General features: G+C 46.0%; 1 protein-coding gene across 3 annotated transcripts in view; it reads right to left on the minus strand.

Moving 5' to 3' along the window:
* Positions 1–231: 231 nt before the first annotated feature.
* Positions 232–25,020, minus strand: part of LOC138583701 (teashirt homolog 1-like) — a 37,214-nt gene continuing 12,425 nt past the window's right edge. For all 3 annotated transcript variants that reach the window (XM_069655661.1, XM_069655660.1, XM_069655662.1), the window contains exon 3: positions 232–5,061. In XM_069655661.1, the coding sequence (XP_069511762.1) occupies positions 1,526–5,061 (3,536 nt within the window). In that variant the 3' untranslated portion in view covers positions 232–1,525. The remainder of the gene's footprint in view (positions 5,062–25,020) is intronic.

Consider the following 25,020-nt stretch of genomic DNA (forward strand, 5'->3'; position numbering starts at 1 on the left):
TATAGAACACAAAATATGGATTGAAATCGAAAGAAAGATTTTTCCCCTCTCATCTCGGCATTGCACGAGTTTAAATGCAACAAAAAAAAAGAAAAATCCTCAAACTGGGTTAAGAAGTGATGCGTGTGTGGTCGCTTTAATTCGCCGCAAAGCAAACGCTACAGAGTGAAATTGTATACATGTTGAGTTTGGTGCACCAGCATGACAAATGAACACACAACCACAAATGTATGACTGTTAACAACTGCTTTGGGGTTTATTTTACAATTGAGAAAGAAATGAAACAAACTAATCGGTGCTAAAAACTTTTTTTTTTTTACAATATTGTCGATAAAACATTGAAATGTATAGTCATTGTGCATCGCTTATTTATTTTCCACACCATTTCATGCATCAAATTGGATGCAAGTATAATTAAAATCATTTCTGTAAACCAAGCCAAAGAAGCTAAATTTGTATTTTCTTTAAAAAAGGACATTTTGTAGCTCTACAGCATATATCTATATACACCATCTGTTTTTATTTTTTATCATTTTTCTATATAAAATGACAATATAAAAGTTAGAGAATGCACACACCTTAAGATACAAAGAATGTTGAGCCGTTTCAAATGGTAAGATATGTCTTATGGAGTACTGACATTTCACTGGTAATCATTTACATGTAACGGACTGTTCTCTTTACAGTTGAATAAAGCGACACAATTTAGAAAGAGAAAGTTGTAACAAACCATACAACTGGAAAATTGCTATAAGGTGATACTTCACAACAAGGAAAAGTTTTTGAGCAAACTTGCATACTGACGGCCATTCATTTTCACTGATTGACTCGTAACCAGAAGCAGCATTTCAGTTTTTCGAAATGTTCACGTGATCTTTTTTGTAATAAACTGACAGATTTATGAGCAGGCCATTCATCATCAAAAACATTGCAGTGACAAGAACCCAAAAGGAGAGGGGGGAAATGATAAACCTCGATCTCTTTAAAATCAATCTGATTTTGACAAATGCTATTGAAAGATACTTCAAAACATGTTCTCTTTACAATTCAAATTCAACTGTCTAAGGTGCTACTTCAGTCTTTCAGGGTAGTCTTTCATTCTTTTGGTGTATACATTTAATTTCCACCTTCTTCATATCAAGTATTATACAGTTTTCTCTTCCACAAATTCTTTTTTCACTCACCACTTTTACCTTTGAAGCAGTAGTTGTATTTTTGCCATGAAAAGATTAAAATCTTGTGTTTAACCTTGATTCACTAAAATACATGCACAGATCAGACAAATAGCATATAAATATATTACAAAATAAGTGTAAAAAAGCTTGGCAAAACAAAAAAACAAATCAACATGAAAAGACATGGTCCAGTCAGGCAGTTATCACAACAGAAGAAAAAAATAAGACCGTTTTTTTTCAGGCGGCTCAGTTCGGCCCAGTGCAGTAACTGTGAACAATGTCATTTTAGTGCAATGAAATTCTAATCAGTTCCACAGCTGTCAGTCTCTAACCTCAGCTTGAGACCCCACTTAAACTTTCTCCATTTTGTCTAGCTTCTCCAGTTTCTCCAAAGCAGTGACAAACACCAGGTGGTCCTCTGGAGACTTGCCGTGGGTCTTGCTGAGGTGCAGTTTGACTGCGTGTTTGCTGACGAATGTCCGATTGCAAAGTCTGCACTGGTACACAGAGCCTGTGTCGTCCTCTGGCGTGGTCAAGGCTGACAGGGGGCTGCCGAATGTCATTTTGTCTGTGATCACCTTTGAGGCAGCCTGCTGCTCCCGTAGGTGCTCAGCTGACAGTTTGGACAGGTCCTTCAAGCTGAAGCCCAGGTGAGACTCCAGGTGGCCGATGTAGGAGGAGGGAGTCCTGAACTGGGAGGCACAGTCACCACAGAGGAACACGGGCTGGCACGAGTCCATGTTCTTGAGAAACTTGGTGCCCCCAGTCCGTCTCAGCTGGTACTTGACATTAGCCAGCCAGTGGGATATGGTGGTCATGGAGAGGCCTGTGAACTTACATATGTGGACCCTTTCCTGTGGGCCCAGGTCAGTCATGGCGTAGCGGCCTTCCGGAGTCTCCCTTAGGCTTGAGGCAAACTGTGCCTGGAGAATGAGGAGGTGCTGGGGATTCCAGTTGGATTGCCTCCCTTTCCTTTTCTGAACTGGGGAGAGATCCTCTAGGGCGTCCTCAAATGCACTGCCATCGGCATCCGACTTCTCTGAGATGGAGGAGGGAGTTGAAGATTTGGGCGTCAGTCTTCCAGTGAGGTTTTTGACCATATCTGAAATGTCCATCAGAGCATTCTCTCTCAGAGGAGAGGACACTGAGTCAGGGAGGGAAATGAGGGGCTTGTTACCATTTACACTATTATTGGTCAAGAGCATACTGCTGCTGTTGCTATTGTTATTGTTGCTGTTGGTTGTGGACTTACTTTTGCTAAGGTCTATGGGCTGGTCATTGTTTTCATACAACTGATAGTGGTTGATGGGCTCAGCTGGCTTGCCCTGAGGAGTTGGGTTGAAAGCCGGCTTATCCATCATGCTGTTGCTGATCTTGTAAAGCATCGACAGTGGATCGGCAGCTGGGCTTACTGGTTTGGACGCCTTACCCAGGTGTGTGTTCATGATTGACTGGAGTGCACTGAGAGGGTTAATGAAAGGACTTTCCGGAGAGTGATCAGTGATGATGCCAAGACTGTTGCCATTAGTTACTGGGGACTGGCACGCCTCAGAGCCGTTCTTTGAATGGTTGTTGTGGCCATCTACTAAGCTCTCTTTGGGCTCCTTCTTGCAGATGAGCTCTGAATCTATACTGCCTGGGCTGCTACTTCTCATACCAGATGGTTTACCAACAGAAAGTTCGTTTGGAGATGCTAAATGTTCTCTCTGCTCTCTCAGAGCAGGGGAGGGCGATTTTACTAATGATGGGGGTCGGCACCGTTCCAGACTCACCATCTTCTCCTCTTTTTCTTTCTTCACAGTGGCAGCTTTCCCTGTCACTTTCTCCACAAGCTCCTCCATGGCAGTGACATTGCTCCTGAGGGGGGTAGGGGAGGAAGGGCTTCGTGGGGAGTGGATAACCGTGTTAGGGTCACCCACCAGGCCTCGTAGCCCACTGTTAAACATCGGCTGCATCTGGACACTCTGGACCATTGGGGGAAGAACACTAGCGGAGCTTTTCATGGCACCCTGCAGCTGGTAGGCTGCATGAATGCTAGGATAGCCACCCCATGTGGGTGTGCCTGTCTGGGCCTTGCTAATGGCACTGGATACTGTGTTCTCAAGGGATTTAAGAATATCTAAACCCTCCTTTGGGGTCTCCTCTAAATCTTCTTCTCTAAGGTATTTATATGATGTTGTGTCACTCTCAGACTTCTCACCCGAGTCATCTTTCTCCTCCTTGATCTTTCTCTCAAGTGGCTCACCACCTTCAAACTTTTCATCCTCACCTACTTCCCTCTTTTCCTCTGAGGCAGAGGACAGGGCGGGGGACACTGGCTGGGACTTAACACTAGTGGGAACAGGAAGTCTAGTGGTGGTTGGCGGCAGTGGGATGGACTGAATCTTCTCCTCTACCACCGGGTCAAAAACCAGCTGTTTGCCCTTCTTGGATGCAGAATTTGTAACCTTCAAGAAGTGACCTGTGACCATCATGTGGGCAGTTAGCTGTTGCAGTGTATCATGAGAGCTCCCACACTCCATGCATTTGAGTATCTGGGCTTTACGAGCTTCAAACTGCCATGTGTAGCTGGCACCATTCTGGTAGCCATAGCGGTTGTTTGGCGTTACATAGGGGTTAGCTGCAGATTTTGAATCTTTGCCAACATCCCCAGTGGATACACTACCACCACCACTAGCAGCATGGATAGAGTCTGGGGAGCATGGGGAGACTATAGCATCTTGTATAGCTCGTCTTTTAGCGGAAGTTGGTACCAGTTTAGTGGCCAAGGCTGGCACTGGTTCTTTGAGAGGCACTTTCTGGTAATGCTTGGTCTTAATCATATGAACGCTGAGATCTTGAAGAGACTCGAATGAGTGGCCACAGTACATGCACTTCAGCACCTTCTGGGCATCCTCTTTCCCTTCCATCTCCATCAGGGAGCGCTTGCGTGGTTTGGACCAGCGCTTTCCCTGTTCCTCCTCTTTGTCCTTGTTGTCATCTCGGTAGTGGCCTGTCTCATTCATGTGGACTGTCAAACCCACAAGTGTGTCATAGGCAGCGCTGCAGTCTTTGCAGCGAAACTTGCTTGCACCAGTGAAAACAGAGCCATACAGCTTGTTGTTCTGGCGGTATAGCTGCACTGTGCTAAAGAGGCTGGGCTCTGGTAAAAGGTGGTAGGGGGTCTGTTGAAGAGTTTTGGCAAGTGCTGCCTGGTGCCAGTCATAAGCTACGCCACTACCATTACTCGCCCCAACACTGCTGCTCCCACTACTGCTGGTTGCACTGTGGCTGCTAACGGAGCAAGCTGCTGTGCCATTAGTATTGCCACTTGTGCTGCCTGTGTGGTTGACAGTGTTGCTGGAGCTCCTGCCATTATGGTGACTGCTAGCCATGTTTACCCCACTGCTCTTGTTTGTGGTTGTAGTTATGGAGACAGAAGCGGTAGAGCTCGGCTCAGGAGTGGTGAGGGCACTGTTGACACTGCCGGCTGCAGCAGGCTTAGCTTTCATGATGTCCATTGTGATACTGGACCAAGAGGCATCTGAGATGAGGTTTGCATAGACGGCTTTCATCTGTGCCAGGCTATCCTGGAAAGAGAGGCCGTTGTTGGGGCGGAAGGGCAAAGCTGAGCCTTCCCTCTCCTGACCGTCCCTGGAAGAGGTGCTCTTGAAGTCCATAAGTCGGTCGCTGGCATCACTGAGTGGGGACCCATATCCAGCGTCCGGGTTAGTGCCATTGCTGAGTGGAGAGTCTCTGTAACTAGGTGGCTGGCCTCCATCGGCATCTTCCTCTTCCTCGTTGCACAGGAACTCATTGTCCTGGCCATCTAATGAAAGGCCGTCATCCTGCAGGTGCTCTTCCTCATCTTGACCGGCTACCTTAAGTTCATCTTCGGGCATGTATGCTGGAGAGAAAGAAAGCAAGAGAGAAGACAAAAAAGAGAGGGAAAGAAATGGAAGAAAAGAGGTCAACTGAGTGAAATTAAAGATTTACAGCACACTAACAGGACTACTGTCAAAATAACATGGAATGAATTCTCAATGATGGGAAATGTAGGCTTTTATTCTCAGCCAATGTGAGTGCGTGTATGTGTCTGTATGCATGCATGCAAGAGTTTGTGTATATTTTACACACATGTGGCTCTGAGAGCCAGTGGTGAAAAAAGCCTCCAAGGGAAAAATAAATCACCGAGCTTCTGACAGTTGTCCTTTTCCTTCCCAACTCCCTATTCCTCCACACATGCCTCATGTTCCCCAGGAAATGACTGGCTGTTTGGCCTTGTTAGCCAGCTGCATGCTTGCATGTTCAACTCCCCCTTTCTCTTTCTTTCTCACTTCCCCAAGCTTTATTGCCTCTCACTCATCCAGTCCATAAAGTTCAGCTTCTCACATGCTCAGGTTATGCAACTCATCAGGGAGTGAGAGAAACAAAACACTAATTCTGAGATATTGCAAACTTTCCCAAACCAGTACGATGAGCTTAAGGTCATTTTCATTGGAGCAGAGAAGCAGTGGTACTTTGTTTGAGAATGCCACAATGACGAGAGAAAAAAGAGTGTGGGGCAGACAGTGCTAAATATCCTACAGTAGTCTGATCAAAGATGGAATGGACAACGCTTAAAAAAAAAAGAGGAATTCAAAGAGGAAAGCGAACACAAGCTAAAAGATCGAGGTATGAAAAAAAGGCAACTTAACAAAGCTGAGATGTAACAGGTTTACTAGTAAAATGCATAAAGGCAAATGAGATAGAAGGCTAGACCATGTGTGTGCGTGTGCGTGCATTTGTGTGTATGTGTGTGTGTGTGCACGCTCGGGGAAGACACAGCAAGCATCAGTAAGTAGGAGAGACAGGAGGTGGTTAGGGGGAGAACAAGTGAGTGAAGAGAAGACGTGGGGGAGAAAGAAAAAGTGAGCAGGAGGTGGTGGGTTTGATGGGCGGGGAGAGGGGGAGTAAGAGAGGAGCGGGAGAAAGAAGAGAGAGAGAGGGCGAGGGAGGCAGGGAGACAGGAAAGACGGCCCCCTAGCTTCTTCCTTTATCTCCTTCCTGCATGGTGAGATGTGTGTCCTAGATGCCAGTATCAGTCTCTCCTGATGAAACAGATGTGCTGTCAGCTTCAAACGGCACGCTAACCTGTCATATCATAATCTAAGTGGACATAATACCTGATATATATACACTGGCACCATTTACTGCTGCCTGAGAGGAGATGGGTGGAGGAGGTGGGGGAGGTGAGCAGCTGCACCATCGACTGTGACTGTGCGATGATGTGCATGCGTGTGCGTGTGAGTGCCTCGGTAAGTGCCTGTTTGCAAATGCATGTTTGTCCGCATGCTCACCTTCCCGTGCCTATGTGTGTACTTTACGCACTCTGCAGCTCATACATGTTTGCTCGTTCAGTGCAAACCTGAACCCACCGACCATAATATTGCCTATAAGTCTGAGTTCGCTGTGTGCTACTGATACACCCTTCTCCAAATGAGCAACATACTCCCCTAACGCTTGACAGGATTTCAGTGAAATGAGAGCACTACAGGAGAACCTGGCTGCGCTTCAATCCCACTGACAGACTGAGACCGAGACAGTTTCTAAAACTCCTGAAAATCCCTAACACAGCAGATTAGCATTATGTGCTGTACTCTCTACAACACATCTGCAGAGTGTCTTCTGTTACAGTGCCTTCCCCCTCGCTAACCCGCTTCCAGAACAGGAGGCTATCAGTACATATCAGCCATTTAATATACAAAGCATCCAACAGAATGGCTATCCATTTTTTACAACCCCACACAAACAGGGCAAAGATACAGTAGGAATTACCTATGTGAGTCACTCTTGTCTGCTGGAGCCAAAAAAACAGCTAAACCCCAATAATTGGCAGTGCTTAATACACACACACACATGCGCGCACGCACACGCACGCACACACGCACACACAGACAGCAGGAATGAGAAGCAGCAGATCAGAAATATCCCTGGGTGAGTGACAAAACACAGACTGCAGCAGGGAGGGGCTTCGAACAATGAGCAGGTCGCCAGGGAACCCTTTGACGATCCCTGTCAATCAATGCCTGTCCTGCCATGTTGTCATGGAAACAACAAAGAGGGAGATATCAAAAGCACACAGACAAAAGACTGGCAGAGACAGACATCTGTAAAAATCACAGGCAGCAAGTGGACGGTTTCGCAAACCATAAATGTGAAATATTAGTGATGAAACGCGGCTAACGTCTGTCTGGAATAAATGATCTCTCCATCTATTTTGAGATGATGCATTTATTCTGACAGGATGCTAAAACCTGAAGCACGGGGAAGGGAGAATATCAAGAGCTACATATCATCTTGATCTGTTCAATCACCGCAGCTTGAAGATGCGTGATTGTGACTGCCGACCAGATTAAGCTTCTTCTCTCGTCCTGGACGCACATATGCAAAGCAACACCAGCAGCAAGGGGCGGGCTCGCGAAGGGGCAGGGCTGGCGTGCCGTCCCTGGCGGTTTGGTTTGCCGAGTGGGTGATGGCTGTGAGCAGGGCCATCTGCACGGGCGCCAAAGCGCCTGTCACTTTTGCTCGGGGACGTGGCGCCATCAAGGAGACAGGCGGCAGCGTGGCCAGGATAGCACTGCAGACTCACTGTCAGAAGCTGCAGCGATCAACCCGCCACCAGCCACGCCAGATCACCAACAACACACAGCGAGAATTAGTCATCCCAGTGTATCTCCCATCTACGCATATGGTTAGTATACTGTTAATAAGAAGGGATCTAAAATGTGTTAAGCACAAAAACAGTTTGTAGGAGCCCCTGTGGATGTTATAAAGAGCCTTTTTAAAAATGCATAATGCACAAATGGATCGACACGCTCTCTTTAGGGCGCTGTAAAGCAGGTGTTACCAAAGGTTTTTATGTGTCATGCTACCAAATATACGTCAGGGAGAGACTCTCATTTGATTAGAGATAAGAGCTCAAGTGGGTGTTTTGTTCTCATCGACCTTATTTATTTTTCAGTTTTATATAAATGAGAGAGTTCCTACGCAAACTCAAACAGCCATGACGCAGCCACAACTTGCGTATAAAGTTTAAAGAACGCCATGCATCATTACAGGTTTTCCACTTGCACTCTGTGATCAGCTTTGTGCATTTAACGCTACATCTCAAAGACCACACCAGAGTGTGTGCTGAGGTATTGTGCAGAACACCCAGACAGTTTGATGTTTTTCTGATGACTGCAGTGAACGCCCTGTGTCCTGCCTCAGTGCAACACTGGGCCCCACAATGGGACAACATGTTTGACCTAAGCACAGATCATCTCGAAAACATTCTCCCTCACACACAGCCTGACTCGGTGTATGACATGATTTCTGTAAATGAAATACAACCAGCGGACACGTCAGCTTTTTGGCACGGAGCGCTGCAGAAACATATCACTCCTTTTCAAAACTTTGCTATCTTTCTCCACCCTGCCCATTTTTTTTTTTTTTTTTGCCTTCTCGCTTTTCTTCTTCTGAGAGTCTGCTGGTTGTTAAATCAATAAAACTCTCTGTCAGGCTCGTGGAGCTTCACCATTTGGCCGCTGTCAAAGCCAAACAAACCAGATAAGAAAGGCAGAAAGGCGATGAAACGAGAGAGAGAGAGAGAGAGAGAGAGAGAGAGAGAGAAAAGAGAAGGGGATGAAACCAGTCAGCCTCCCCCTCACCACCAGCCCCGTTCCTCCAACACCCCTCTTTCTATTTATTTACACACATTTCTTTATTTATTTGATGTGAGTTTGGGAAGAGGGGGCAATCACAGCAGTCATTTGCCGCACTAATGTCCAATCACGGGCCCCTTCACTCATGTGATTTAGGCAGTGCAGGAGTGGGATCATGGCAGAGGATGGTGGGGGGGTAGGTGGTGGGGGGGCAGAGGCCGTTTAGGCCGGGCCCTAATAGGAAACTGGCAGTCTTATTCCTTCCCCAGATTCTGTTTGTCACCCTGCTCTCCATTACGTGCCTCTCAACCCTGATGGCTTTGGACAGGAGCTGATCAAAAAGCCATCGCTTGACCTACACGCCGTGGCAGAACGAGACTCGCGCCCTGCACAGGGAGAGAGGAGGGGGAGAGAGGGAGATGAGATAGAGGAGACGGAGGAGGAGGAGGAGGGGTGCATGTGCAGAGAGGAGAAAGAGTGCAGCGGCGAGGAGGGAGGATGGAGGAGGAGGAGGGTGGGGAGGGGGTGATAGCTCTCGGACCGGGACAAGAGGGCTGTAAATAAAATGACATTATTATTTCCTCTGTCCCGTCATGTAGAAAAGCCAATTATGGTAATGCTGCTGCCGGCGTGTCAGAGGGAATGCTGGGATGTGCTTCCCGTGAAGCGGCTAACATGAGAGCAATGCCCTGATCAGGAACACAGGCCTCAGTTTGACAAGACACCGTACAGATAGGGAGAAGAAGAGAGAGAGGGGGGACCAAGAGAGAGAAAGAGATATGAAGATAACAACAAAGCTGCACCCGGGCCTCGTTTTCTTAACAGATAAATATTTAGCTATCTGCGGGAGATGACATCATTACAGCTGACAAAGTGAAGTTTAGGGATCTATACTTTGCATATTTTAAACATTACAGTTGCATTGAGTTGTGAGAATTTAATTTGTAAAGAAAATCCTAAAGCAACAAAATAAATGGCAGCGAGGACGTGTAGCGTGCAGAATCGCATTAAGTGCAGCGCAGATAAGAAAATGATTGAGAAGCTGGAACCTAAGAAAAGCTATCAACCTGAAAAAGTTCAGGAGTTCGTGAATTATACTCTGTCACACCTCAAAATTTGACGAGATGAATTATGCAAAGATGACGGCGAGAGAGCCGGATATTGAGGGTGAAGGCGATCATTTACTTTAGGAGCTAATTCGTTCTCATCTCATCTCAGGCTTCTCCCGGTATCCCGTTCTTAAAATTCCTCCTACGCCTGATAGGGGGGCTCTCCTTAAAATAATTCCTCAGCTACCTTTCTCCTCTCATTCCTCTCTTTCTCCTTTTCTCCCACCCTCCTCCTCCTCCTCTTCCTCTCTCCAGCTTTGCTCTCATGCCCACATGGGCCCCTCCCAAGCGGAATAATGGGAGCATATGGCCTAGGCAGCACCTACAGGGCCTTAAATAACTGCTGCAGCATTCCAGCTCGCTGTACCAATTTATCTCTCGCCCCCCCCTCTACACCCCATTTCAAAACACTTTCAGTCTGACTTGAGCTCCGCAGACAGCGGCGGATGGGACATGTTGTTCTTCAGACACATAGCTACATAATGGACTGACGTAGAAGGTGGTGTGAATGTGAATAAGTGCTGTGCAAACAGGATTAGTGGTGAAATTCTGTATTATTGGCAGATATTCAGTGAGTCAACCGGCAGCCTTTCCGCTGATCGTTTGCGCTGGTGGCTCCATGCAAACACTTCAAGTCATGTTGATTTACAGCGGCCCGGTAGCATTATGTAAAGCCAACGCACTGATCTCTTACTGAGCAGTTTGCTGCTGTGTTTCGCCCTGCAAGCAGGTTGGATTTCCTGCCACGGCCACTCCATCACATAAAAATATTCAGTCATCACAAAGTTTCGGTCCTGCTTGGATCTTCATCATGTCAAGACTTTGGTAATTAATTTCTGTTGTGCTGTTTTTCTATATATATTTTTTTCCACATATTGTAATTGAATGATTATTAGTCCGCCTAATAGTTTCCCTGTGAGCACCAACTGGGATTTCAACACTGTAATTTGGTTGAAAACAGGGTGACATCAGGTCTGAGGATTTTTCAACCTTGCAACATATGGTCACGACATCAACGTGTCAGAAACACACTTTTGTTTTATCATTTTGTTCATTTTAGCAATGAAAGGGTGACGAAAGTGACGATTGTAGCCGCATTTCTCATTTTATTTTTCACACAAAAATCGTAAACAAGGCGCTTAATGGGCTGTGTGATGTTAACAAGAAGGTTCAGAGACATCGAAAAGGGAGACGTTGTGAATATTCTACAGAAGAAGAAAACTTCGGCTGTGCAGCTCTGACTATACAGGAAGAACAGCCCCTGAATGACGTAGTTCATTAAAACCTGACAGATGTGTAATTCGCATGTGAACTCAGTAGCGGTCAGAGTGCTCGGCTTGAATGCAGTTATTGTGGGATCGAATCCAGGTCAAACCATTTTGCTAAAAAAAAGGTCTTTGGTGACTGTGATGCACTGCTCACTTACCGAATCGTTTTAGCCGCTATGAGACTTGAAAATTGCCGTTAATGCATGTGAAAGTGTGGAGAACCTTGTGACAGAAGCAGGTGGTCGAAACACAAACTGAAAAAATCTCTTTTGAATCAGTTTTGAACGAAATGCTCGCTGGACAAATTATGTAAAAATATGTTACAGGTTTGGAAGGAAGAAGAATGGAAACATTGCAATAATTAAAAATATTTTAGCTGCATGGAATGAGTTTGCAGACTTTGCAGACCCTGCACGTTATCTGTGTGTAACTTTGGTGCATATCACACAAACTGCTGTTCACACACATAGGTGAGAAAATCCTCCCGGCCTTTAAAAAGACCTTTTCCCAAAGAGGTTCATGTTCAATGTCTGAAGATACTCATCTTCTACTTGTTCTCCCTTTACGGTACTTTGACTAAAAGCATCAGCTAAATACCAAAATGTGCGCTATATAGATTGATGTGTGTAATTCAGCTGACTAGATCCTTGTTTAGTACAGTAAGCTGGGGTCAGAGGTCAGACGGGTACGCAGTGCTAAGCTGGTAACAGGTCACGCTCTCATGTAAATATGTCAATATGTCCCACAGACATCCTTCTGTCTGACCTCCACACAATGACATATGGATTGATGGGAGGCCTATGTGTTGTTGTTGTTTTTTGCATAGGCAGGTGTAAGATCCAAGAGGCATGTGGGCAGGTTTGAATGTGTGTGTGTGTGTGTGTGTGTGTGTAAGTGAAGGAGAGAGAGAGTGTGAAAGGTGCTGCTGTTTTATTTATAGAGCGAGCGCTATTTATACCCAACTCAAAGATCAGTTCAGAGAAGCAGCTCGTGGGCCACAGCCAAGATCACTCTCCATTACTGTGCATGCACAAAACCAAACACACGCACACACACACACTTGTATCAAAGCTGGGGCTGCGAGCACTATCGTCTCCGCTTTTTACACATGCATGCCGTAACAACCCAGGGAGACGTTTACAGTATATGCAGCTGTGTGTTAGTTTGTGAAGGGGTGGCTGAGGCTGAGGGGGGGTTTGAGGAGGGGGCACAATGACTGACTGAGTGTTCTTCATGGAGTACAGCAGGCTTTAACATGCTGGGGGATCAATACAGTGAACCAGCGCCAATCGATTGCAATTCATCTGGCTTTTTTTTTTCTTTTTTCAATTTCATTCTCACCCACTCACACTCTGCATTGAGCTGCTGCTGCTGCTGTCCTGCGAGGCAATACATAAATAAACATACACACATATGCATACACATAAACACAAAGACACACACCTGAGTGGATGGAACGATTGCACCCTCCGTGCAAACGCAGGTTCAATAAAGCCCGTATGGAATTTATTTATTTTTATTGAGCATATCAGCCCATCCTGGTCTTCTCTGCATAACAAGGCCTGTATAATTAAACCATAAATTTCAGCGCTCCTTTAATTACCACAGACAATGTCAGGAGGCAGCAGAGTAAACAAATGGCTTTGAAGTGAGCGAGGAAAAAAAACAAAAACGCTTCGACACAGCAATGGAGAAGCTGTTCATTTTGGTCGGGATGTTGTTGCACTTGAAAAGGATGAAATGTTCAAAAGAGTTTGGTTTTTTTTTAACGTGCGCGGGGAGTACAGTATGTGTTTTTTCTTTCCCCCTCCCGCCTTTTCCAAGAATGCTTTTGAGGGATGCAGGTTTGTGGAGAGTGAAGGGAGGAATAATCAGTGGAAGTGTATCGCTGCGAGCCTGACGACGTGCAAATGTGTATATTTGGATGAGCGTGGCACGCTTGCGACAACTAATAAAGTATGTTAGGATGTGTGTGTGTGTGTTTGCACGTGTGTAAGCCTTTGTTTTTCCTGAGCAAACACACACACACACACAGGAGATGCGTTTGTGTCTGTACGTAATTTATTGAGCTAGGGGTTCTTGTCCCTCTTGACCATGACGGCAGACATCTGTGCGTCTTATACAGAATATAAGTGCGTGGGTGTGTGCGTGGGTGTGTGCGTGTATTGAGCGTGTGTGTGTGTGTGTGTACGCTTTAGGTCAATGTCAACACACAGACCTGCTTCCCAGCAGCTTAGCTAATTACACAAGAGCCCTGAAGGCCACTTAGAACAGGTTAGCTAATTAACAAACAGGCTGATTGCAGATTAATTGAGAGGTGTTCCTAATCTTCACCCCTAAACGCAATGACAAATGCTAACTGGCGCTAATTAGACCGGTATGGAGAGCCGAGAGTGGAGGTTGTATTTACAGTTACTGCTGCTCGTATGGATGGGTGGCTTATATCCAGCTGTGTTTACAGACCTGCAGGTTGAACAAAGAAAACATCACTGAAAGTTGTAATCTAAAGAGCATAAGTGTGTATTTCTTTATTGTATGTTTTATTAGCATTAGCGTCATCATTTTCTTTGCTATTAATTGGATCAATTCTTAAATTATTGCTTGCAATTTTAACAATGTAGTGTATCATATGTGTTTAATTCAACCTTAGTATGAAGCACTTTTTATGTTACTATAATATTCATGATTACGTGTACACTGTAAGGCCTCTCAGTTCCCTCTCAGAGTATTATATAACATCGGCTATAAACACTTTCAGCAATCTCCGTCTGAACTCAAAGTCAGCTGTGATGATAATGCTCCGCACTTCCTTTGTAAGCGCCCCCCTCACATGTTCCCCGAGCGCAGTGTTAAGACTATAATGTTTGTAGTTGACCTTTCAGTGTGTGTGCGCGGTGTGTGTGTGTGTGTGTGTGTTTGCAGGTGGGGGTTGCATTCGTGTTTGCTCCAACTTGAATGGCGTGCGTGCAGCATGAAACCTGAAACGGCTGCGACACAATGGGTTCCAACGGCAAAATGAAGAGAAATAGGCCCCTCAGCAGGGATCTGAACCAGCACCCATCTGTGTGCCGATCACCTGCCAATAGAAAAAAGACTCCCTCACCCCCCCTCAACACACACACACACTCAATCTTGCAATTTTCACAGCCACTAAAACTACTCCCCAAGGCCCGACTTCCTCCAACTTCCATCTGCCTGGATAAATTTATCATCCAGCTCCCCTGTCTATCACACACACACACACACACACACCTGTGCCTCTTAAGCTGCCCACTCCCCCAAACACACACACACACACACACTCAAATTCCACCTGGCCTCCTTCAACCTCTGACCCCACCCTCACCCGAGCCTCTCTCCCTCCTATAATCCCTCCCTTCATCCATCGTCTCCTTTGCTTCTTCTTTCTTCCTCACCACCTGCGCTTTTAAATCCCCACATCAGGACAAACCGCTTCACCTGAACACACACACACACACACACACACATCGCCAATAAAGAGCACATACACATTAACGCATGCAAACACCCTCGCCTAAATCCTACTGAACACACACACACAAGTATGTACAAACACGCACAAACACACACACATGCACTGTCCCTGACAAGACAACAGCCAGCAGCAGCTGCTTCCATCTCCTAGCAACGGCCGGCCTGATAGATGACCCAACGATGGATAATTACCGTAAATCACCACAGCTCACACACTAAAAGAGAGAGAGGGGCGAGAGAGCTTGTTGGAGACTGAGACGGAGGAGAGAGAGAGAGAGAGTAGGGAGTGAAAGGGATCAGAAATAGAGGGCTGGGACTGGTCATGTGTGCACTAATGCACCTTGATGAGCTCAAATTCAACTGCCTTTTAAAAGAACACACACACAAACGCAGCGCCGCACACACATCTCTACAAGATGAAACACTCGGGCGGTCAAAATGAGCCTGTATATATGCATGGACACTCATAAAATACACATCTGCATATATACAAATGTGGGTGTACACTTTGTGAGGGTACAAAACACACACATGCGCACACACACACACACAGAAACACATTGGCAGCATTGTCGCTGTAATCTGACTCCGCAGGCCCCGCCTCCCTGCAGAGGCGCTTGTCTGTCACTGATTCACCTCTTTTACGCAGAGGCGCCAATCAAAGGCCAAACGGTGCTGTAGGGAGGGTCTAAGCACGGCTGTGTGAAGCAGGAAGTACGGTTTACTCAAAGATATCGGTCGCTGAAAGAGATTTTTGATCGGCAAAATACATCTTTTAAAGCATCAAGCTATAAAAAGTAGTTCCCCTGATTTTGACTTTCTTTGGGGTTTTTTATGCAAATGAATTTCTAATAACTGTTGCGTGAAGTTAAACTTTTGCAATCTAAATTTAGCAACATTGTAAACTTTCTCCATGAGTTTGTAATAATTGCACCCTGGACAAAGTTTACTCCAAATTATCAACAGATCCTCGATATGCACACGCAGCTGCTTCATTTACTTCCCCTTCATTTTCTTCTCTCCCAGACATGCAATCTGTCCTTCTCTTTCCCTTCTCCCTCCCCCCCCTCTTCCCTCCCTGTGCGAGTCCTGGCTGCTGCAGACATTTGATCTGGCTGCCTTGTGATAGATTGACAGGTAATGAGGAGGTTGAAGGGGCGTTGGAGACAGGAGCAGGTGTTCAGCACAGTCTTTTTGGCCAGCGCTAAGCTGCCATGTCCTTCACTGCTGCACCGCACCACTCCGCTTCCTCCCTCTCTCTCACTCATTCTTTCCCTCCTTCTTTCCTTCCTTCTCTCCACCATCCCCCCCTTACTCTTCCTGAGAGAAGAGGACTATGCAATCCATCACGCGGTGACACTGTCGGACATAGACTGTCTTTATATGGGGAAAAACGCATGGGCCATGGAAATAAATAGAGAAGCGAACATCCAGTCCCATGCTGGCAGCAGCAAACTAGGCCTCGGACAGATCAGTCAAACTGTGTCGAGGAGAGGATGAGACTGATTTAGAGCATCCTGTGCGGAGGAGACCGATATGGCTGTTTTTAGATGCTGATACTGGTACCGATATGGGTTCAATCATGCCTAAACAATGTTATTATTTTGTGGTTTATTTAAGAAAAGCTTCTAAAACAGTGGCTCATTTCCAACAGTCTGTTAAAGGCCAAATTAAGGACACCATTTTACACTTAAAAGCTCCACAAAACAGGGAATGCAGTTTTCACTGCAGGATTTAAACACTTAAGTTGGTGAGTAAAGCCTCCCACATCACACTGAGGTGCAGTTTCTGGTCAGCCACCTGAAATAAAAACATCACTAACACCTTCACATTCACCTGCTAAAGTCAGGGAGGAATCTGAACTACATCATACATGAGGTGGGCAGTCTACTCTGGCCAAAAGCCAACAAAAAGCCAATACCAGGAAGCTCACAGTATATATCAGTCTGATGCTATACACCTATCTGAGTCACTCTACACTTTGACCTGTTTCAATCCTGCTGACATAGCGGAGCACCGCTGTGCATCGTACCTCGCAACGCAGGGAGGAGGAAAGAGCAGAGAGGAGGAGGAGGACGAGTGGGAAGACGGAGCAGAAATCCGAGGGTGGGGGGGGGGAGTGAGGACGAGAGGAATCAAAGAAGGTCTGCCGGTGGGTATGAGCGTTTTTAAATGTGCAGTGAAGAGCTCTGTTGCTGTATTTAGGCTACCTTTTGGTTGCATTTCACAGGTATAAATGTCAGGAAAAGTAAAATGTATCAAGCTTGCAATGAAATGTACTTTACGTAAGAGCAGGACATGTTTTGTTCTGAGGCTGAACTCTTTGATTTAGGGCAGGTTTAACCCAAAATAACTAGAGCCTGCAGCAGTGGGCTTGAATCACATGAATGCACTATCTTGTGTACTTGGAAATTTCCTCCCTGTCAAATTTCTGTGTAACTAATGCCGAAGTGGAAACCAACAGATCTGCTAAAGCTCCTCGAAGGGGAGGTGGAGCATGTATTGTTGTCATAGGAGCCAGTGGACAGAGACAGTTGGGGGGGAAACATGGCTCGGGCCTATAAATCCACCCCTCCAGTTTATTACCCAACATTAAAGGACATGTCACCCTCCTAAATCAGCAGGCCCAGAGGAGACAGCAGGGCTAAAACAGGCAGCATTTGCATGTTCCCAACATTCCTGAGAGGTGAACAAAGCGCTCGGCCACCTTCCTGCAGTTATATCAACATCATAGTTTGAGATTACTCACTACATGATGGATGCCATCCGCTTCCTGTCACGATGAACCTTCCTGAAGCAAAGAAATCACTTAGTAACAAGGAGACATGTGTGTTCTTCATTATCAAGGTTGTGTTTTATCCTGCAAATGGATTCAAACACCCCATACCCACCAAAAATAGAGTGTTGACGCAGGTTTTTCAGACACAGGAAGACCCACATGAATAGATACCGATTGTCTCTTTTCCCAATGCCAGTGAAGTATACGCCTGTCGGCCTTATTTGAGAGATAGGACAGTGGATAGTGTTGGAAACAGGGGAAGAGAGTCGGGGATGACACACGGCAAAGGTCCAAGGGTGGCCGGCGCGTCAAGGACTATAGCCTCTGCACATGGGACACCGATTTAACCGCTGAGCTAAACCAGCGCCCCTACTGCAGAGTCGTTTGACCCGAGTCTGAATGCCGATTTTAACCTTTCCCACTGAGCAAAAAGCCAGGTGTTAGCGTGTTAGCGTGTTAGCGTGTTAGCGGGTATTAGCTGATTTTTTGACCAGCGGGAAAGCCGCTAAACGTTGAAATCCAGCACCTGGTCGGACGTCTGACCAGCCTTCTTACTTATTCATAGCTACAAAAACAGCTTCACCTGGACATCTCACAGACAGTTTAATTATTTAAATAAAAACCAGATAAGAGTGTGTAGAATTAAAGAGGAAGCCACCAAGCTTAAAATTAGCCCTTTCCCAATTGTCACCCTCCTCAAAGAGAACCTGCTTCCTGAAAAAGAAAAAAAAAGAAAAACTGCCATTGACGCGCAATCACATTCAAACACACTCGCCTGTCAGTTTATAACTCTCCTACTCTCTCTCACACACACACACACACACACACACACACACACAGACCAAACGTGGTCCAACACACAAATAGACACCCACACATACACACTTTTTAAGCCCTCGCCTGGCATCAGCTGTCACACAACCTGTCTCGGAGAACTAAGCAGAGACAGACGCTGTCAACTTAGAGTGCCTCAAATGCCCACATCCAGCCAGGCAGAGGAGAAATCAAGCCTGTCTCCCAGTATAATTTGCGCTAATCCTTCATGGGAGATAGTAAAGTCTATGGCATATCTGCCTAATAGCATCAGTCACCGGCAGGTTCTAATCTCATATTTAGACCCATTTCCATCACCGGCTGACGACAAAAGCACCAGCACAAAGTGTGATTACCTTCTTATTTTTTACATTTCTGCATGACTTGACTCCTGATAATAGTGGAGGGGGAGGAGGAGGGATTTTAAAAACACGAGGAGCAAAACTTTCAGGTTCTTTTCTTAGTTGGAGAAGAAGAAAGTCATTTCAGGCGACTACAGAAGACAGGTAGACGGAATGAAAGAAGGAGTGAAGCAAGTGGCGAACTGTATCACAGGAGAGAAAAAGTGGAGGTAAAGAGAGTGAAAACCTTTCAGTCAAGAGCCTGCACACACACACACACGCACACACACACACACACACTCTCCTTTTCAAAGCGTTTACAACCTGTGGTGTTTGTCCTGCTCGGCTGGCTGCTTTACCACGTGCATTTGAATGCCGACTGGAGTGCATCCCTCTCTTTCAGACAGCGCCATAAAAGACGACACACACAATGAGGGCTCTTTTCAGCCGAGCGGGGGCTGCCTTTTGGGGGAGGGTGGGAGGAGGGGGGGGGGGGGGGGGGGGGCAGGGAAGCACCTCCAAAAACCGCCACGGCACTTCAGCTCTCAGGGGCACAATGAGGTGCTGAGCCTCGGTGAATAATAAGAGATTATTCAGAAAGATGACAAACAAGAACAGAAACAAACTATACAAAGTGTTGGGATGAAAAGTCCTTTGGTTTACAGCCTCCCCTCAACAGAGCGTGTGTGTGTGTGTGTGTGTTTGTGTGTATGCGCGTCTTCAAGAGTGACCTGGCGAGAGGAGGGAGACAAAAAGAAAGGGGAGGTGGTGTAAGGATCCTAATGAAGCCGTAAATCAGAGGCCGATGAGAACAGACTCTGAAGGAGGATCACATCACTGGAGATCAATGCAGACAGCGACACACACACACACACACACACACACGGACGGGAATAAAGACGGGAAACAGTCAGACACATGCCAGAATTCCCAAGTGAGGCCGGCTTACGAAGGTACAAGCTCGTACATGAGCATTAACACACACTAATACACACACATCAACAATCTATTAAACTTCCTCCATGTACCCCCACCACCCAGAACCCACCCATGGGCTCAGGAGTCCCACCTCCTTGTTCAATCCCGCTCGTCTGAATAATATCGGCCGTGATGAATGGCGCCATAACTCTGATATCCACAATCAATCTCTGCTTTAAAGACACATCCATCTTCTGTAACGCTGATGGTGGTGGGATGGTGTGTGGGGGGGTGCTCGCCTGACCTCCTAGTGTGCGGGTGGGGTGCGGGGATGGAGGGGCTCAAGGGTGCCGAAGGAAGGGAGAAGGGGAGTGGGCGGCTAGGGGGGGGACACACTGAGTGATGTCTGTCAGCTCACATCTGGCTGCAAAAATAAATGAGGCTTATGAAGACGAATGAAAAGAGGCCGACGCGCACACACACGGACAAAACACACAGAGAGGATAGACAAGGAGGTGAAGAGACAAAGACAGGAGAGGAACAGGAGAGGGGAGACGAGATAGAGGACGTTCATTGATGTAATCATGTAACAGGGATAATGCCGCTAAAGCTTTTCTGCATCTCAAAGCTACTTTTCTCCTTCTTGATCTCCTTATAAACACAGAAGTTGTTGAATACACATGTGGATTTAGCATCAACACGAGCTTAGATGCCGTCAGAAGTGGAGCGAACTGAGCAAATTTGATTGTTTTAGTGAACTTAAGCTGTACTTGGCTGCACGTTTAGATCAATGAAAAGCTTAAACAGCTAAAGACCTTTGTTTTCAAGATGGCCACTGTGTGACTGAACTCTCATACCTATGTGTGTGTGTAGAGGGGAGGGGGGCAGGGAGGTATTTAGCGGGCTGCGAGTGAACTATCCCTGACCTGTTAGCGGGGTCACCCCTCAGTGACACCGCCGCTGAATATTCCTCTTAATGATGTACCACGTCTTTTAACCCCCGCAGACAAAGCAAGGAAACATTATACCATCAGGAGGTTCCCCCACTCCTCTTTTTTCTCTCCCCTCACTCACTCACTCTCTCTCTCTCTGTCTGTCTGCTCGCGCCGCCCCGAGTCGGATCTTTAATTATTAAACAGAGAATTTCACCCAAAGTTTTTCAGCTGCTCTTCAGGCTGTCTGATCTGCCAGGACCTGGCTGGATTCTGCACCGACTGCTACAAGTAGAAATAAAGTCTGTTTAGTCTGGCTTGATGTATCAGATTCCATGTGTCGGGAACAAGCCTTGAGAAAAATATCCTTCTACATACATTTCTATCAGTCTGAACCGAAAAATGTTCATGCAGTTAATATTGATTTCCAATATAACTTGTTTTAAAGACATAAAAATAATGTATCACACTAAACTACCGTATGTAACTATGGATACTAGATGGTTACGTTAGTCCAGAATTATATATCTTAAGAGGTCTTAATGTTCATTGGTGTTGCTTATTGGGCAACCTCAGGTAAAACTTTGTGTCAGTCAATAAATGAAAAAGAAATTGTGTTATAAATAAATAAATACAAAATAAGACAATATCACAATTCGCTTATTTTGATTCAAGACTATTTTAAATCTAAAAACATGTACAAGATAGATCTTAAAGACCAGCTGCAGTCATGTTTTCAGACATATAAAACGCTCTGCTTGCTTTAATGCTACCTCATAAAAAACTCCCATATCTGCATAGTCCCCGCCCACTGTGCACATTTCCAACCGCCTCCTCCGTCGCGAAAACAAAACACGTCTCTGCCATCGTTTAGTTGCAACTTGTTGAAACTTAGCTAGCTTGAAATGTAGTAATTAGTAGTAGTAACGTTAACGCTAGTAGTCAGTAGTGAGTTTGTAAAAATTGCGATGACGGTTACAGCTGGCTCGCGCATCGCTGAAGTGGTTGCCATAGGTTACACATAATGATATGCATAGAGTTTAACGGGATTGGCTCCTCAGGTTTGTGACGTCTCAAACCTGCCAATAGTGACGATGCATTTTGTTAGTTTCATCTGCAATACAAATACACTGCCTGCAGTGTTTATTTTGTTAGTCGTTTCCTGAAGTTTCTTTAAATGCATTTAACCCAAATCTGTACAACCGACAGGTTATGTAAGTCATACTCTAGCTTTTATATGCTAGCTTTACACTGCCTGTAATGTAATGTAATTTAATGTAATGTAATGACTTCACCAACGAATGAACATCATGACTGGAAAGAATCTGAAAAAAAAGAATAAAGGCTCTAGCTCTTATAGTTTTTCTATTAGGTCCCTTTAAACAGGATCATGTAAAAAAAAATCTGACTCCAGTTACTCCAAAGAAAAGTTCTACAAAAAAAGACTCATGGACAAACATGGCACGGCATTCTTTCAGCAACTAAACACGGTTAAAGAGGCAGATTACAGTGTTCGAGCTGCAGCCTCTCTTAAAGCATAATCGCACCATGTTGGAGGCGGGGCCGGGCGCCCAGGTGAGATAGTTTATTGATTCTGGAAGTGGCTGAGATGGAGTTAACCCTAGCCGCGGCTGATGATGGGGGTGGATGAGGGGTTGGGATGAAAGGTGAGCGGATGATGGATGAGAGGAAGCTGGAAATGGAGTGCACGCGGTGAGGTAAGACATTAACACAAAAAGTTGTAGATAGGCATGCCATGACTGGACTGACACAGCTTGCTATTGTAACTGACACGTCGGGTACAACGGGCGTCCTTATGTACAAGCTGTTCTGCAACGTAATGCGTTCTTAAACGGGGCCCCGAGCGCTCAGTGCCGTGACCCCGCAGACCTCCGACCGGGGCCCGAAAGCTGTAATCTCTCTGTCAAACAATCTTCAGTAGCAGGTATGGAGAGAGTGTGTGTGTGTGTGTGTGTGTGTGTGAGCATATAAATGTTTCCAGGCCACTTGGATGTAAAATGAATGGCAGGAAAGAAAGTAAAAAGTGGTACAGGCAAAGAGCTAATGCTACGCTACAAAAAAACAAAAACAGCCTCTTTTGTGGGATAAAAATGTTGCTTCACTTTCAAAGTCAAAGATCTATTGCATATATTACGGTACAAAAGCGTCCCCGGCTTAAAGTACTATTAATGCAGCCGTTACTGGATAATTTATGAATGAATACAGGTTGTTGAGGTGTTAGCTTGACAGGTTTTGAACGCTCCCTTAATTTGATTTATTCCTTCAGATTGTTTTTGAAGTTGGTCTGACATTGGCTTTAAGGTATAGCAAGTGCCTGTGCTCAGTGGGGCGTCCGTGCATACACTAACACACACACACACACATAAACACACACACTCAGCGGCTGTGTGTAAGTACAGGGAAGACAGGAAACATTACAAGGCCCTTTTTTTGGCACCAGGCAGAGTGAACAGGGAGGGTGGAGGTAGTGGGGGGGGGGAAGAAAATGAGGAGGAGAGTGAACGGCGGGGGCGGGCTGAGGGAGTAGAGATGAGGGAAGAAGGGAGGGAGGGAAGGGAAGGGAAGGGAAGGGAAGGAGGGAGGGTTGAGCGTTGGAATGAACTCTCTCAGGCTTTGTGGTGCACGTTTCCCAAGGCCCCCGCCTGGCCCCTTTGATAAATGACACATGTCATTCTGTCAGCTTGTGACACTGCAGCTGGGAGGCCCTGTGATGTATGGCTCTGCTGAAAAAGGAAATCAACTTTTTTCCCCTTCTCTCTCTCTCTCTCTCTCTCTCTCCCTGCCTGTTTCTGTCTCCCTCTCTCTTCCCTTCAGCCTCCCTCCCTCCCTCCCCCGGCCCAGGCTGAGAGCACGGCCTTTTTATATGAGGATTTAGGTTTCCTCTGGTCCAGTAAGTCCCCCCCCCCCTCCTCCCTCCCTCCCTCCTTAGACAGGCATGCATGCAGCCAGGTTGCGGCTGGTTTGTTCTCCCGCACACACACTCGCAGTGACGCAGCTATTATGATCGTGTACAAAGCCGTAACCCGAGGAAAAGGGGGCAACGCCACATCGGAGGTGGATCCAGGATTTATGGCAAAAAGCCGAGGAAGTAAACAAAGTACGCACTTTTTAGTAGGCAAAGGGGGGGGCAGGTGGAGAAGGGGGGGGGGGTAAGATTCCGGTTGGGCAGGATGGCTGGTGTCTCCCACTGGGTCATCTGTCATCCATGTGTCTGACTGCAGGACGAGCACACACAGCTCTGGAAACAACACACACATACACACTCCCAAAGGAACTGGGATGAACACACACACTTGTACACACACACTGTATAGATGCAGCAGATAAATATTCACACTCCAAAAGAGATTTCAGAGCAAATACCCGCACTATCAATCTTCAAACGGTGGCAAAAAAATGAAAACAAAGACGCGATGAGATTTTATTTCACAGGGCAAATGAGTCCAGCCAATGAGCTGCTCCCATAAGGCCTGCCCTGACCCTCCCTTCCTGGCAGATTAGCCTATCACGGCATCCCATTGACCTCTCCACTCCATGCGCCGCCCACGCAATGGGTGAGCCAGCATTAAGAAGACCAATCTCTCTTTTCTTTTTTTTTTTCCTTTGCATACACACTTTCTTCCTCTCTCTATAATCATATCCTGATTCTTTTACTTCCTCGCTCGACCCTCTCTCTCTCTCTTTACACCCCTCCTCCCTCTCGTTTCTCTCTCAACGGCTGACCTGTTATCAGCGCTCTGGAGATTTAACAGCCAAAAAAAAAAAAAAAAAAAGAAGCCGAGCGTGAGTCAGGCGTGACGGAGGGACATTTCCCAGTGTCGCCTCTCAATCTCCATGTGATCTCTCTCGCGCACACACACACACACAGACACACTCACACAGGATATTCAGCCACCACCAGAAGACAAACACACTGATTTAGAATCAAGCAAACATCCCAATATCATCACTTCCTGTGACTCAGCCCAGTCTGCTAAAATGATGACGAGGTGATGGATGTGTGTGTGTGTATGAAATCACAGGAGTGAGGATCAGGACTCAGGCCATTCAGCGAAGCTGCACACACACACACACACACACACACACACACACACACACTAATGAGTAAGAGTTCACTATGTGTTGCTATGGGGACCAGGGCTACTTTGACTAAAGGCGAGCAAAAGAGCGAGAGACACAGAAAGACACAGGGAGGAGAGAAGAAAAGAGAAGTTGGTGAGGATCCAAGAGACAAAAGAGGAAAAATGAAGGATGTAATAAGATATTTGTTATTATTAAAATACGACCAATAGGCCTCACATGAAGGAGATAATTGATGAAATGTAACACTACACTGTTGTCTAATGTAACCTCTTTTAAGTGCATTTAACAGAAGTGCAGCATTTGGATTTAATGAAACAACAAGGCGACTATATTTTTAGAGTTAATATTATTATCATTGCTATTATTATTGGATTATTGGCTGAGAGCATTTTAGTGTTTCTGTTTGATAAAGAAAATATTTG

Source organism: Semicossyphus pulcher, unplaced genomic scaffold (genome assembly GCF_022749685.1).
Source record: "Semicossyphus pulcher isolate SPU_LCO1_2020_fin unplaced genomic scaffold, fSemPul1.0.p SCAF_9, whole genome shotgun sequence".
Lineage (NCBI taxonomy): Eukaryota > Metazoa > Chordata > Actinopteri > Labriformes > Labridae > Semicossyphus > Semicossyphus pulcher.